At 41.4% G+C, this 12,771-nt stretch overlaps 1 protein-coding gene across 2 annotated transcripts in view; it reads left to right on the top strand.

Annotated features, from left to right (window-relative positions):
• Positions 1-9,112: 9,112 nt before the first annotated feature.
• The window catches only part of casq1b (calsequestrin 1b), a 61,382-nt gene continuing 57,723 nt past the window's right edge, over positions 9,113-12,771 (top strand). Inside the window, exon 1 of one of the 2 annotated variants that reach the window (XM_079597703.1) lies at positions 9,113-9,516. In XM_079597703.1, coding sequence (XP_079453829.1) covers positions 9,280-9,516 — 237 coding nt within the window. In that variant the 5' untranslated portion in view covers positions 9,113-9,279. The remainder of the gene's footprint in view (positions 9,517-12,771) is intronic. The other variant, XM_079597704.1, reaches the window with a different exon arrangement.

The following is a 12,771-nucleotide window of genomic DNA, read 5'->3' as shown; positions in this document are numbered from 1 at the left end:
AGCAGAATGTTGTGGCTCACGGTAGGTATCGAAGGCTGCACTCAGGTTGCGGAGGTGAGGAGGTCGTTAAGGACTTTGAGGAGAGCGGTTTCTGTGCTGTGTTTAAATTGGTTATTGGCATGAAGATGGGTTTGTAGTTGTGAGGCAACTATGCGCTCCAGGGTTTTAGACAGAAAGGAGAGGTTAGATATTGGGTGGTAATTGTTGAGGGAAGAGGGGTCCAGACCAGGTTTTTTTAAGGATTGGGGTGATAGCGGCAGTTTTGAAGGCAGAGGGGACAATTCCAAGTGACAACGAGGAGTTGAAGAGGTTAGTGAGGTAGGGGCACAGGATGGGGAGGCAGGACTTCAGGAGTGGAGTAGGGAGGGAATCAAGGGAGCAGGTAGTGGGTTTGGAAGAGCTGATGAGTTTAGAGACTTCAGGAGGGGTTACCGAATCAAACTGGGACAGGAGGGAGTGTGGATGAGGGGGAGATAGGTCAGGAGGGGTGGGGAGAAGAGGGGTCATGGTAGGTGCTGGAATAGATACTGGGAGGCCAGATACAGGGGATAGAGAGTGGTAGATGTTGTTGATTTTGTCAGCAAAAAAGTGGAGGAATGAGTTGCAGAGTTCCGGAGTAGAAGCCGGGAGGGTGTTAATCCGAGGCTTGATTAGGTTGTTTATTGTGGAGAAGAGGGTTCTTGGGGTTTGACAGGGGTTGGTCAGGATGGTGGGTTAGGCAGATTTGGCAGCAATGAGGGCATCTTTGTAGGCAGTGAGATGGAGTTTACAGGCTTCATAGTGGACTGTGAGAGATGTTTTTTTTGTCAAATGTTCAAGTTGGCGCCCAGTTTGTTTCATTTTCTGGAGTGTCAGTGTGTACCAGGGTGAAGAGGTGTTAAAAGTGATTTTGAGGGGGGCCAGAGTGTTAAGGGAGGTAGACAAGGTGGAGTTAAGGTGGTGTGTGAGATCATCAGGTGAGGTGAGGGTTGAGTCCAGATGAAGAGTGGTGGAAAGCAGGTCACAGGGATGGTGGGGATCTGTAGATTTAAGGCTGCGGAAGGTGACTTCTCTGAGTAGACAGGGACGTGGGGTTGGAGAAGGGATAGTGAACCGTATCAGTTTGTGATCAGAGAGAGGAAAGAGACATGGATGGAGGTTGAGCACCGGTTGGTTTGTGGAGCAGACCAGGTCGAGGATGTGTCCTTTATTATGGGCGGGGAATGTGACATGTTGGGTGAGAGTGAAGTTATCCAATAAGATGGTGAATTCTGAAGACAGCTTGCATGTGGGGGAGTCTATATGGATGTTTACGTCACAGAGTAGCAGGAGACATGGGGAGAGAGATGAGGCTAGTGTGAGGAGTTCAGTAAAATCCACAGATGTACTCGGGATGGGGCAATGCAAAGTGCATGACAGGGACCCGACTCGGAAGGCCCGGTGGTGACCCAAAGTGGGGTCTGAGGGTGCGGTGCAACACTTACCTGTCTCCACAGCTCGCCAGGGGGTACGTGAGAAGGCGTAGTCCGGTCATCGAACAGCACCTGGCTGCTGGCTTGAGATACAAGAGGGGGCTGAGGGTGGCAAGTCTTTGCAGGGTCGTACACTGCCAGTCTGGCCCTCATGGGACCCAGGAACAGAGGAATTTGCTCCTTTTTTGAAAATGTCAGCGGAACAGAAACAAAACAAAGATTCTTCACCCGGCCCTCCTCCGGGGTAGGGAGTGGTACGGTCACCATCTACCGAAGAGCTCGTTCCTCCATCCCTGAGTGGCCTGTCTCAGGGACGCTTGCGGCTCCACGCTTAAGCCTGGGTGGAGGCTGCTGCTGTGGCCTAGCAGGAGCGGAGGCAGTGGTAGGGGTATGCTCTCGGCGACGAGCAGGAGGATCTGCTAACGGCGGACGGGTGGAGGCAGCAGCGCATCGCCATGGCATGATGTGCCGGATCGCCTCGGTCTACTTCTGGGCGGCGGAGAACTGTTAGGCGAAGTACTTCGCCGAAGAGCCTAACCTGTGAAATTGAGGAGTCCAGGAACCGAGACTTATCGTTCTCCCTCATATCGGCCAGGTTGAGCCAGAGGTGGCACTCCTGGACCACTACGGTGGACATCGCCAGACCGACTGCATGAGCCGCAACCTTCGTTCCCTGGAGGGCGAGGTGACTCATGAGCTCACGGTCTGGACTACCCTCGTGCATGACCATGAGGGCCTTGGCCTGGTGGACCTGCAGCAATGCCATGGCATGCAGAGAGGAAGCGGCTTGCCCACAGGCTTTGTAAGCCTTGCCTGTGAGAACGGGGAGATGCGGATCACCCTTCCTAGAGGTAGCGGTCGCCGGACACAACTGCACCACTCCACTGGAGGGATAGCCACGTACCCCTTAGTCGTTCCTCCATCAAGGGTAGTGAGGGGGGAGGAGGTACTAAGCCGGTTTCGGGCAGAAAAAGGTGCCGTCCACGACGGCCCGCCCCGAGATACCAATCATCCAACCGAGACGGTTCAGGACACGGTGACCGTCTTGGTGGCCTGTTTCAGCATAGCTGACATTTCTGGATCCAGCTCAGGCAACGCTACACTCCCAGAGGGAGGTAACGCAGCCAAGTCATCATCTCCCCTTCCAGCTCCCCTTCCGATGCAGTGATCAACATCCTGTCCTCAGGAGGAGCCCCGAACAGGCACGGATTAACGCACTGGGCCAGCAGGGGGCCCTCTCAAATTTATATTCTTTTCAAATAATTATTATTATTTTTATTTTTTTTCAGTAAAATCGTGTTGAATATTGTGGAATAATGTGATTTTTCCATCTTCATTTATATAGCGCTTTTAACAATGTAGATTGTTTCAAAGCGGCTTTACAGTGGTAAACGGATAATTTAAGTTAACAGATATTGTTTTGTCTTTATAGCGGTTCTTGAATAAAGATATTTTCCAGCTAAAGTTAGTTTTGATTGATTCACTTCCGTCGCAAGGATCATTAGTTATTAAATTAGAGGCTGCTAAGACAACATCGTTCTCTCTACACAAACATTAAACGTGAACCTGTGAGAAACTCTGATGGCGCTGATGCGCATTAATAATTAATTCTATAGTTATGCGCATTTGAATATATGTGCGCAGGTTTGTAATTCCCTACAAACCAAGCCTTAAACTACTTGTCTGGCCTTAAAATTATTTTAATTCATGGCCTTAAAATTATGAAACAGAATTGTATCACTTCGGGGTAGAAACGCAAAACCGAAATTATCCCAACAACGCTTTATCTGTAGAGTGGTAAAGGGATCCTTCACAGGGGAGAGACTAGAAGGCACTTCAGCACTGCGTTGTCATCGGGTCCAGGCGAAGGTCCTTCGTCAGATCTGGATACGGCATGGATCCTTGGGATAAACAAAGACACTAAAATTAGCGTAGATGCCATTCTTCTTATGATGTAATGAGTACATCAGGATTTATGGGAAGTGTTCCCAGTTCTGGCTGACCTAATCTATGCAGCAAGTTTTGGTGAAAAATAGGAAAAGGATATACCGCCAGCAGTCGATTTTAATATTCTAGGTATTATATAGCCGGAATTTTGAGATCGCAATATACGCGAAGGACTATAATGCGTTAAGAGCTCGCTCAAGTACTGCGGAGCTAAACCATTTAGTGCTTTGTAAGCAATATTTTAAAATATATACAATGTTTAATTAATAGGGAGCCAATGTAGTGTTGACAGAACGGCTAATATGGTCATACTTCCTAGTTCTGGTAAGAACTTGAGCTGCTGCGTTTTGACCTAGCTGTAGTTTGTTTATTAAAGGGGTGGTAAAATGCCATTTTCACAAGATGTAAAATAAATTTCTGATGTCCCCAGAAGTGTGTATGTGAAGTTTTAGCACAAAATACCCCACAGATATTTTTATATAGCATGTTAAAGTTGTCACTTTTTGAGGATTTGCAAAAACGCACCGTTTTGTGTCTGGCCCTTTAAATGCAAATGAGCTGCTGCAGAGGGCGGGGTTTCAAGAGCTCATGTGTGTGTTAACAGCTGCTATTACTTCATGCAGACACACTAAAATGACAGAAACTGTTCTGTCTTTAATGTCAAAACGGAGTCAGACAAAGATGGAGAGACATCATGTAGAATGCAACAGGACGTCTCTGAAAGGTTAGTTGATGAATTTATGTTGCTGATGTGGCGTTAACTATCTTCAATTAGCATATTCTGTCATGGTAATCTATAAATCGCTCGTATAGGAACTGTTGTGAGATGCACACAGAGTGACTTTCGATTGCATGTGAAAAGATGGATGCTAAAGTTTGAGCTGACTCACTTCTGTGACAAAATACTATACAAATATTACAAATACAAATATTTGACTTGTTCCCTCAACTGCGTGTTCCCGGGGGCGGGGTTTATGTACATTTTAGACTTGCTGATGTCACTAAACCCGGAGGAATGTCGTGTAGTCCCTACCAGCCGTTTGTTGTAGTCCTTAAAAAAACGATTTCTTTAAAAGCAAATATCTCCCTTTGCTTTGAACTTTGAGCGTTGTAACTTTGCAGATGTTGTTTATGCTCAAACAGCAACATTACACACTAACTAAAGTTGGAAAAGTGAAATCATACTTTACCACCCCTTTAAGCGTGCAGGGCAACCACCTAGTAGAGCATTATACAATAATCTAGCCTTGAGGTCATGAACGCATGAACTAATTGTTCCGCATTTGTCAATGAGAGCATATGGCGTAATTTAGATATATTTTTAAGATGGAAAAATGCGGTTTTACAGATACCAGACACGTGACTTTCAAATGAAAGATTGGTATCAAAGAGCACACCCAGGTTCCTAACCGACGACGAAGACTTAACAGAGCAGCCATCAAGTGTTAGACAGTATTGTCATTGAGCTGATGTGGTGGTTACAAAAATATATAAAGGAAAAGAGAAAATAAAACTAATAATAATTAGTCTCATCAGAATATGTTGTTGTCATTGAAAAATAAACTGAATGTCATTAATGCATAGTGTATAATATTGGATGATGGCGATTGATATTCCTTGCCTAGCATGGATGATCGATCATTTGATTATTTTTGTCTTGGGACTTTCACCTGCTGGTGGAGGGGGCGCGCTGCTCAGACAATACAGAGACTCAGAAGATATTGCAGCAACTCCGTGTCCTGTGTCTTTTATTGACTCTATATCTCCCCTAACCAGGTATGATATTAGTAAATTGTAGCGGAAATACACTTTATATAAGTCAGGGCTGTGAAAAATGGCAAGTGTCATTGTTTGAAGTGTATTCATTGTAATATATGTCTAAAAGTTCAGTTCAAGTTGACCGCGTGTGTATCACGTGTGTAATGGGTGAATGTTAAACTGATGGCAGAGACCATGCGGTCATAGAAATGTGAAAACGGAGTGAATTATATTGGTGTTTTTGAGAACTAATTTAACAGTTAAGTTACAGGTGACAATGCTTAAAGAAAAGGAATCTGTTGGTTCATAAGAGAAAATGTGATATGTGTTCATGCTAATGGTGTGTAAAGAGATAAGTAGTTTGGCTGACATCCTATAATTCCTGAGCTAATTTAAGAAGTTTAAAAGAGTTGAAGATATGGTAAACGGCACATATGTTTAAAATGTAGAGTATCATATGTGAATATTGTATGTAATATACAGTACGTAGTATTATTAATGTGCTTTGTAATTCAAGTTTCTATTGAAATTATTTGTTTAATTGGTGGAAACAGTACCTGTTGAGAAGCTGTATGTGAGTAAATTTATATCTTTTTCTGTATAGTGTTTTTCTCTAAAGAGATATGTTGTTATACGTTTGATTGATATGATAATGCAGAAATGTTTGCATTCATGTCAGACAATACAGAGACTCAGAAGATATTGCAGCAGCTCCGCGTCCTGTGTCTTTTATTGACTCTATATCTCCCCTAACCAGGCGGTCAGGGTACTACACTGACACATGTAGGAACAGACATGAACCTGAGAATCCATCCACCAATAGAGATAACAAAGGTGTGTTTTGCTTCTCACCTATACCTGATGTCCTTTGTGTGCTATGGAGACCAGCACAGATCGAAGAGCAGCAGGTACAATCAGCCGTGATCCACGGAAGACGCTGTCCTTAACAGTTCCAATGTCCAGTCCCTTGGGTGAAGGAGGTCAATCATTGGACATCTGTGTACGAAGTTGGGTTAGTGCAGAATCACATGCAACATCAACATCAGCAGCAGGCAGATAATTACAGGCAGCAGAGAGAAAAGCAGCGAACTCTTCATCCACATCCACATCATCAACAGGAACTGGAGCAACAGCATTATCTGCAGAAGAAGCAGGAATGGGCAAGCATGACTCAACAACAGTGCACTAAAGACTGGCAGAGGAGAAGCAGTCACAGGGAGGGCATTAGTATGTTGGACTTGATTGCAGCAACACTTTGCTTCCTACATTTTTCTAAATAGGGGTCAAAAGGGTCTGGGCTTTCCAATGGTCAGTTGAATACTCATATGCACTCTACTGAAATGTGAAAACGTTTGTATGACCCTCACCTCAAACAATGAATCATTTTTAATCCTGAAAGAGATTCAAACCAATAACCAACAGCAAAAGCAATATTCAGGTAACAGTCTGTCAGGTTTGTAGTTGCCAAGCAACAAAATTCACCATAAAAGGATTTTTGAGAGTATAAAAGCATTGCAGGTCTTTTGTATCTTTATGTACATTTGACTGACATTACTGTACGATACTTGATTGCAAAATGTGAAAATAAATAGGCTGTTCCATAGCAGACGGAAGACTGGATCTTGTAAGTCAGATTTTTTTTGTGAATATGTGTCATGTTTTGTTATGTTTACATGTGCAATAATATCTTCCTCGGTCACTCTGCCTACATGTTTTCATGATATAATAATGATATAATAATAACCGGATGATTTATTTAACATTAACAAAATCAAATCACACCAAACAAAGACTGAAAATGAAGAAAAAAAATGAAAATGAAGGAATTACTGTGATCTAGTCAAATAACAGAAATGGCCCTAAGTCAACTTGGTATTAAGATGCGTTTCCAGTGATCCAATGCAAGTGGCTTTATAAAAATGTTTGTCAGATGCATATATGTACTGTAAATTGATGTACAAATGTAAATGCTTATTAATGACCATGCCACAAGAGGGTGCTGTCATAAAGTTTGGATATATCATGTCCTATATTTCTTTCTCTTGCTAGAGTTAAACTATAGAGTCATAATGACATCCCCAACGGACTGATTTTGAATTGCTATTGGCCATGTTCACACAGCAGCAGAATACGGTTGTCACTCCTGTATTTGAGTTCTTAATATGGTTACGTTCACACACGTTCAGTACGTACTGGAGTATCTGCATTCTATAACATTCAAACTCACACCCTATCATTTTCAGAACTCACAACCGCATTCACGGAAAAAACCTGCGCTGTATGAACAGTACCAGACTAGTCAACTAGTTGTCTGAGACGCATACAGTGTGAGGGAGTGCTCTGCGATGCACAAACACGTCTATCTTGTGTTGTCGGTTTTCGTGTGGGGTTTTGCTTTCAGTAACTTACAGCGACAGCGAGATATGAGGTGTGTGTCATCTTAATCTCTACCGGAACTGCTCTACAAAGCACTGCAATCCAAATAACTGGCAGCTGATATAGTTTTTCTTTTTTGTAAAATAAATGTAAATCATTTATTTAAATAATTATTAAAAAAAAAAAAATCTTTACAGTCCATACACTTCACTTACCTAAACATAACTCCCTTCAAATGCCTCAATCTGTTTTAGCTGGTAGCACATGAAATGTAAGAACTGAGGTCAAGTGTCAAACTTACAGTAAGTAATATCCCAACTGAATGATGTTACTTTGTAAATGAATATTCGAGGGACTGTTTAAATTCCTCCATCTCTTTTTCTATCCATCTGCTGCTTTTTATGAATCTCATTCTAGGCAGATTAACATAAATCCAAAAGAAATCAAAATGAAAAAGAAATCAAATCAAAATAATAAGTATCTTTACAATATGCAAAAATGTGTATGATTTTTGTTCATTAATTTGTCATTACTTTTATATTAATGGACTTGGCAGACACTTACAATGCATTAAAGTACATTTTATTTGTATGCTATGCTAAATTTATAATACTTCTTACGTCATAAAAAGCCAATTTGTTTGTGTTTTCAGACAATTCCTCCCATATTCCTTTATGGATTCATGTCACCATGAAGAACACAAGCTTTCAGAGTGTTTGCCTTGGCCAACAAAATCAGAGTGAAACTAGACACTTCATTTCAGTTGTGCCAGCTTGACCATGTAATGGCTCAACGCCATCTTGTTCTCAGTGTCCAAGCATCAACTTATTTTTAGAAAGGGTCAAAGCCCTGCAAAACTTAATATGGCAATGGAATCCTGTTGCCCAATTTAATACCTGTCGTCTTTCAACGAAAGCACCCTAAGTGTAGCAAGTATTTCAGATCAAGCAACAGTTTAAAATTATCCCAATTCCACTGAAAAACAATGAACTTGGAAACCCTGCAAGAACATTTTTGACTCTGGAAAGCATATCCATAGCAGACTGTTGGGAGTGGCTTTGGACGGCAACATGCCCAGTGCATTATTGGCGTTGAAGTTTTCCTATCTATTCGGCAAAAGGTAAACAACAGGCTTTATAATATATAGGAAATATAACTCCTCCCTTCTACTGTATAAGCAGTCAAGTTTTATTGAAAGCCCATTTTTCAATTTGCATTACAGGGACTGTAAAATATGTATTTTAGGTATGGTAGTGTTATATTTTGAGTTTTTATATTTGGGATAAGCTTTCAAAGGAAATACTTCTTAGAAAACTTTAAGTCATAATGGTATCAGCTTTTTTGAAAAGTGTACAAGTTGAAAAAGTAAAAAATAAGCAGGAGTGAGTGCTCATAAATGGCTGTTGAGATAGTTTTCCCAAGTGAAATGAGTTGAGGCTTGGTACCGGAAACAACATTCCTTACGTCATGACTTAACAAGCGGATTGCTTGACTGGTCTGGATGTAATTCGAGTTTCATAGTTGTTCCAACCCATATCATACCCGTGTTCTGAGTGACATCCCCACCCTCCCCATACGCTAGTCAGCATGTGCCTTTTTAAAAGGGAGTGTAGGGACTGAGACCTGCTCTTTTCTGGGTGGTGAGCGCATGGATTGGACCTTGTTCCTAATAGTCTGACTTTAGTTAGGAACAAAGTAAAAACAAGCAACAAATTTTTAACCTTTTCAAGTGAGACATAACAGTGACATGAAGTGGGGTTGGGTGCTTTTATGCGTTCTACTATCTTTTGCTTATCTGTGTTGGAGCGAAAAGGGCCTGGAGTTCCCTGAATATGACGGGAAGGACCGTGTCCATCAACTGACCAGCAAGAATTACAAGTCTGTGATGAAGAAATATGATGTCATGGTGATCTACTACCACAAACCTGTTGGCGAGGACCGCATGTCCAGAAAGCAGTTTGAAGTGGAAGAACTTGCTTTGGAGGTGCGTGGAGAATAATAAGAAAGGAATGAAATTGGGAAATATTCAAGGAATGTAGTGACCTTCAGTGAACCATTGGGTGATAGGGTTGAATCACAGAGAGGCGAGTGGGGTTCTGGGGCCTCATTTATAAAGATGTGCAAACAATCATCCTAAATATGAATGTATGACAGTTTTCGAAATGTCAAATGACAATAAATAGCAAACAAATAAACAAATCAATAAAAAGTAAGTGTTTGCGCTGCCTGAAAATTGAGTTGTATTAAAATTAAGTTGTATTAAGTGACAGCTATTTTAGTTATCTTAAGTTAAATCCAGGAAAGTTATTCTAACACAACATTTTAAGTTGTGATAACGTCTGTGAAATGTTTCTAAATGAATCTCTTTTTATATAACACAGTTCTTAAATTCAAGCGCAATCTGTACAAGTGCATCAGCTACAGACGCCCAAAATTATCTTTTTGGTTCAGAAGTACGGCACTCACTATATCATTTATGCATATAATTGTATGAATGCATATTGTGATCACCTATTTATTTTTACACATTTATCTATATTTTCATAAACTTTGTTGAATTAATTGAATTACCGGTATAAAAGCACCAAAAAAATTGTGTGAACATTGTATCAGTGTCAAATAAGATTTTTACATTTTAATAAGTAATGTAAAAAAGTATTTAAACAACAACAAAAAAACATGATCTTATGTACACATAAGAACATTTACATGTCAGTTTCTGCCTTTATAAATACCAGAATGTTCCTCTTTTTTGATAATATCCATGGTATTTTGTACATGCGTTTTATGAATGAGGCTCTGTACTGGAATGATGAAAGCTCTGTCATTTATACCTGATGTCTCTCTGATATGGTCTATGAAATATTATTAATATACTTACAAACGTGTTTCCTGCTGTGATTTTTTGATAGACGTGAGAATGCTAACTGAAGATCAGCTAGCTCTTCTCAGCTGTTGTCGGTGTTGACGTTTTTAGATCACTGCTGTAAGTGTCCTCTTACAGTTCAGCTGAGCTACTGTTAGTCCCTCAGTTACGGTGGCCCAGTAGTGCACAACACAACGGAATTTAAAAAGCAAACATAAGTTCACAACCAAACAAAATTAATCCACAACACAACAAAAGTAATCCACAACACAACGGAAATTAGCCACAATACAACGGAAATGAGTTACAACACAATTCTGCAATTCACCAATGGGTTTTTATTTTTATTTATTAAATTATGTTATAATAAATTATATGTTTTATCCACTTGGTTGAATTGGCAGACGTTCCCTTAGGGATCTGTGGAAGCGGGTCAAAGCATTCTCGAGTATAAATTCACAGCTATAATTCATGTAGGTTATTTTAAAGTATATTTTATGTCAATATACAATGGTTACATAAAACTAATCGTGGTATTGATATATTAAGACTGCTGACTCTATAGAACATTGGCAAGGAAAACTAACTTTACTGTGCTCCGAGAGCCCTCTAGTGATCGGGAGCATTTCCGTTGTGTTGCGGCTTTATTTCGATGTGTTGTACATTTTCCGTTGTGTTGTAGCTCAATTCAGTTGTGGTGTACATTTTCCGTTGTGTTGTGGCTCATTTCCGTTGTGTTGTGGATTAATTTTGTTCTGTTGTGAACTTATGTTTGCTTTTGAAATTGTGTTGTGTTGTGCACTACTGGGACACCATACTCAATACTGAACTGTGGTGCACCCACCAAAAAGAAAAATCTATCAAGGGTTGAGTGCTTTTATGATTCTCTCATTCATTTTTTTTCATTTTGGTTTTCAGTCTTTTTAACTCCGAGGTTTCCCATCCTTATGCAAAATAACATTCAAATTCTTTCTTGTGAAGGATTTGACATTTCCTTTTGAAATTATGATAGAGGTAAAACTTTGAACTGCCAGAAACTAAGGCTGTCAATACAGTAAAATATGTTGATATATCTACATTACCTCTCCAATATAGGGTGAATTCTGCTCAAATTGAGATTTTTCGCCATTGAGATGACTGGCAAACAAATGGCCCAGTTATCCTTAATTAACCTTAATACATAAAAATTGCCTCGGTTACGACTTTAACCCTTGTTCCCTGAGAAGGGAACGAGACACTGCGTCGATGACGACACTTTGGGGAATGCCCCCAGCGTAGCACGTCTGAAGCATGAATAAAACTATTCCAATCCTGATTGGCGTTGTGTCATTATGTAACATGTGTTGGCATACACGGTAGCTACAAAAGGAAGCCGGCACACAACAGAATTAGCTTTTGCGATGAAGCAAGTGACTTGACCTTCTCAGGGAACAAGGGTTACAGTTGTAACCCGAAACTCGTTTGGGGAACGAGTACTCACTATGCCACAATGAGCCCTGCCTGTCCCAGTTTAAAGCTGCACACAGGCACACTTAGGATGATGAGCACTAGAGTGCATGTCATAGAAGGAATGTCCAGGCTATAGAATCTTTTAAAAGTATGAGGGGTGGCCCATCCTGCTGCTTATCACACACTTCTTGAATCAAGGCTCCTAAAAGGAGGGCTCTAGAGGACGCCATGTCTCTGGTTGAATGAGCCCTTACAGCAAGCTGCACACCTGAAAAGCCATAGAGATAGTCTGAACGATCCAGTTACTGATGGTCTGTTTGGATGTGGGAAGCCCCTTCTTGGTCGACCCGATGCACACAAGCAACTGATCTGACTTCCACCATGAAGAAGACCTCTGGACAAAAATCTTGAGAGCTCTGACAGGGCAGAGCAAATTAAGTCTTTCTTCATCTGCCATCATGTAAGGTGGGGGATGAAAAGCCTGCAGAACCGTAGGCCGTGCCACAGATAGCCTTAATATTGCCTGGAGCCAACTCCATCCCCTGTGAGATATAGAAAGGGCCTGAAGATCTCCTACTCTCCACAGAGAAGTAATGGCTAATAAAAAAAAGCTACCTAGAAGGAAAGGTTCTTGGCCTCAGCTGACTCCAGAAGTTTGAAGGAGGCCTCAACCAGCCCTTCGAGAACCACTGCCAGGTCCCATGTGGGAATTCTGGTACGAGCTGCAGGTCTCATCCTCCGAGCCTCACGGAGGAAACTAAACCAGCTGATGTAACAGGGTAAGACCAGCCGAGAAGCGATTGTGGAGGTACTGCAGCACTGAAGCCACCGGGAAGTTAACTGGGTCCACTTCACACTCTCTACACCAAGTGGTGAAAACATACCATTTTAGGCCATACAATTTCCTAGTGGATGGAGCTCTAG

This window comes from Phoxinus phoxinus (assembly GCF_949152265.1).
Source record: "Phoxinus phoxinus genome assembly, chromosome: 2".
Classification (NCBI taxonomy): domain Eukaryota; kingdom Metazoa; phylum Chordata; class Actinopteri; order Cypriniformes; family Leuciscidae; genus Phoxinus; species Phoxinus phoxinus.
This window is presented reverse-complemented; position numbering and strand designations above follow the sequence as displayed.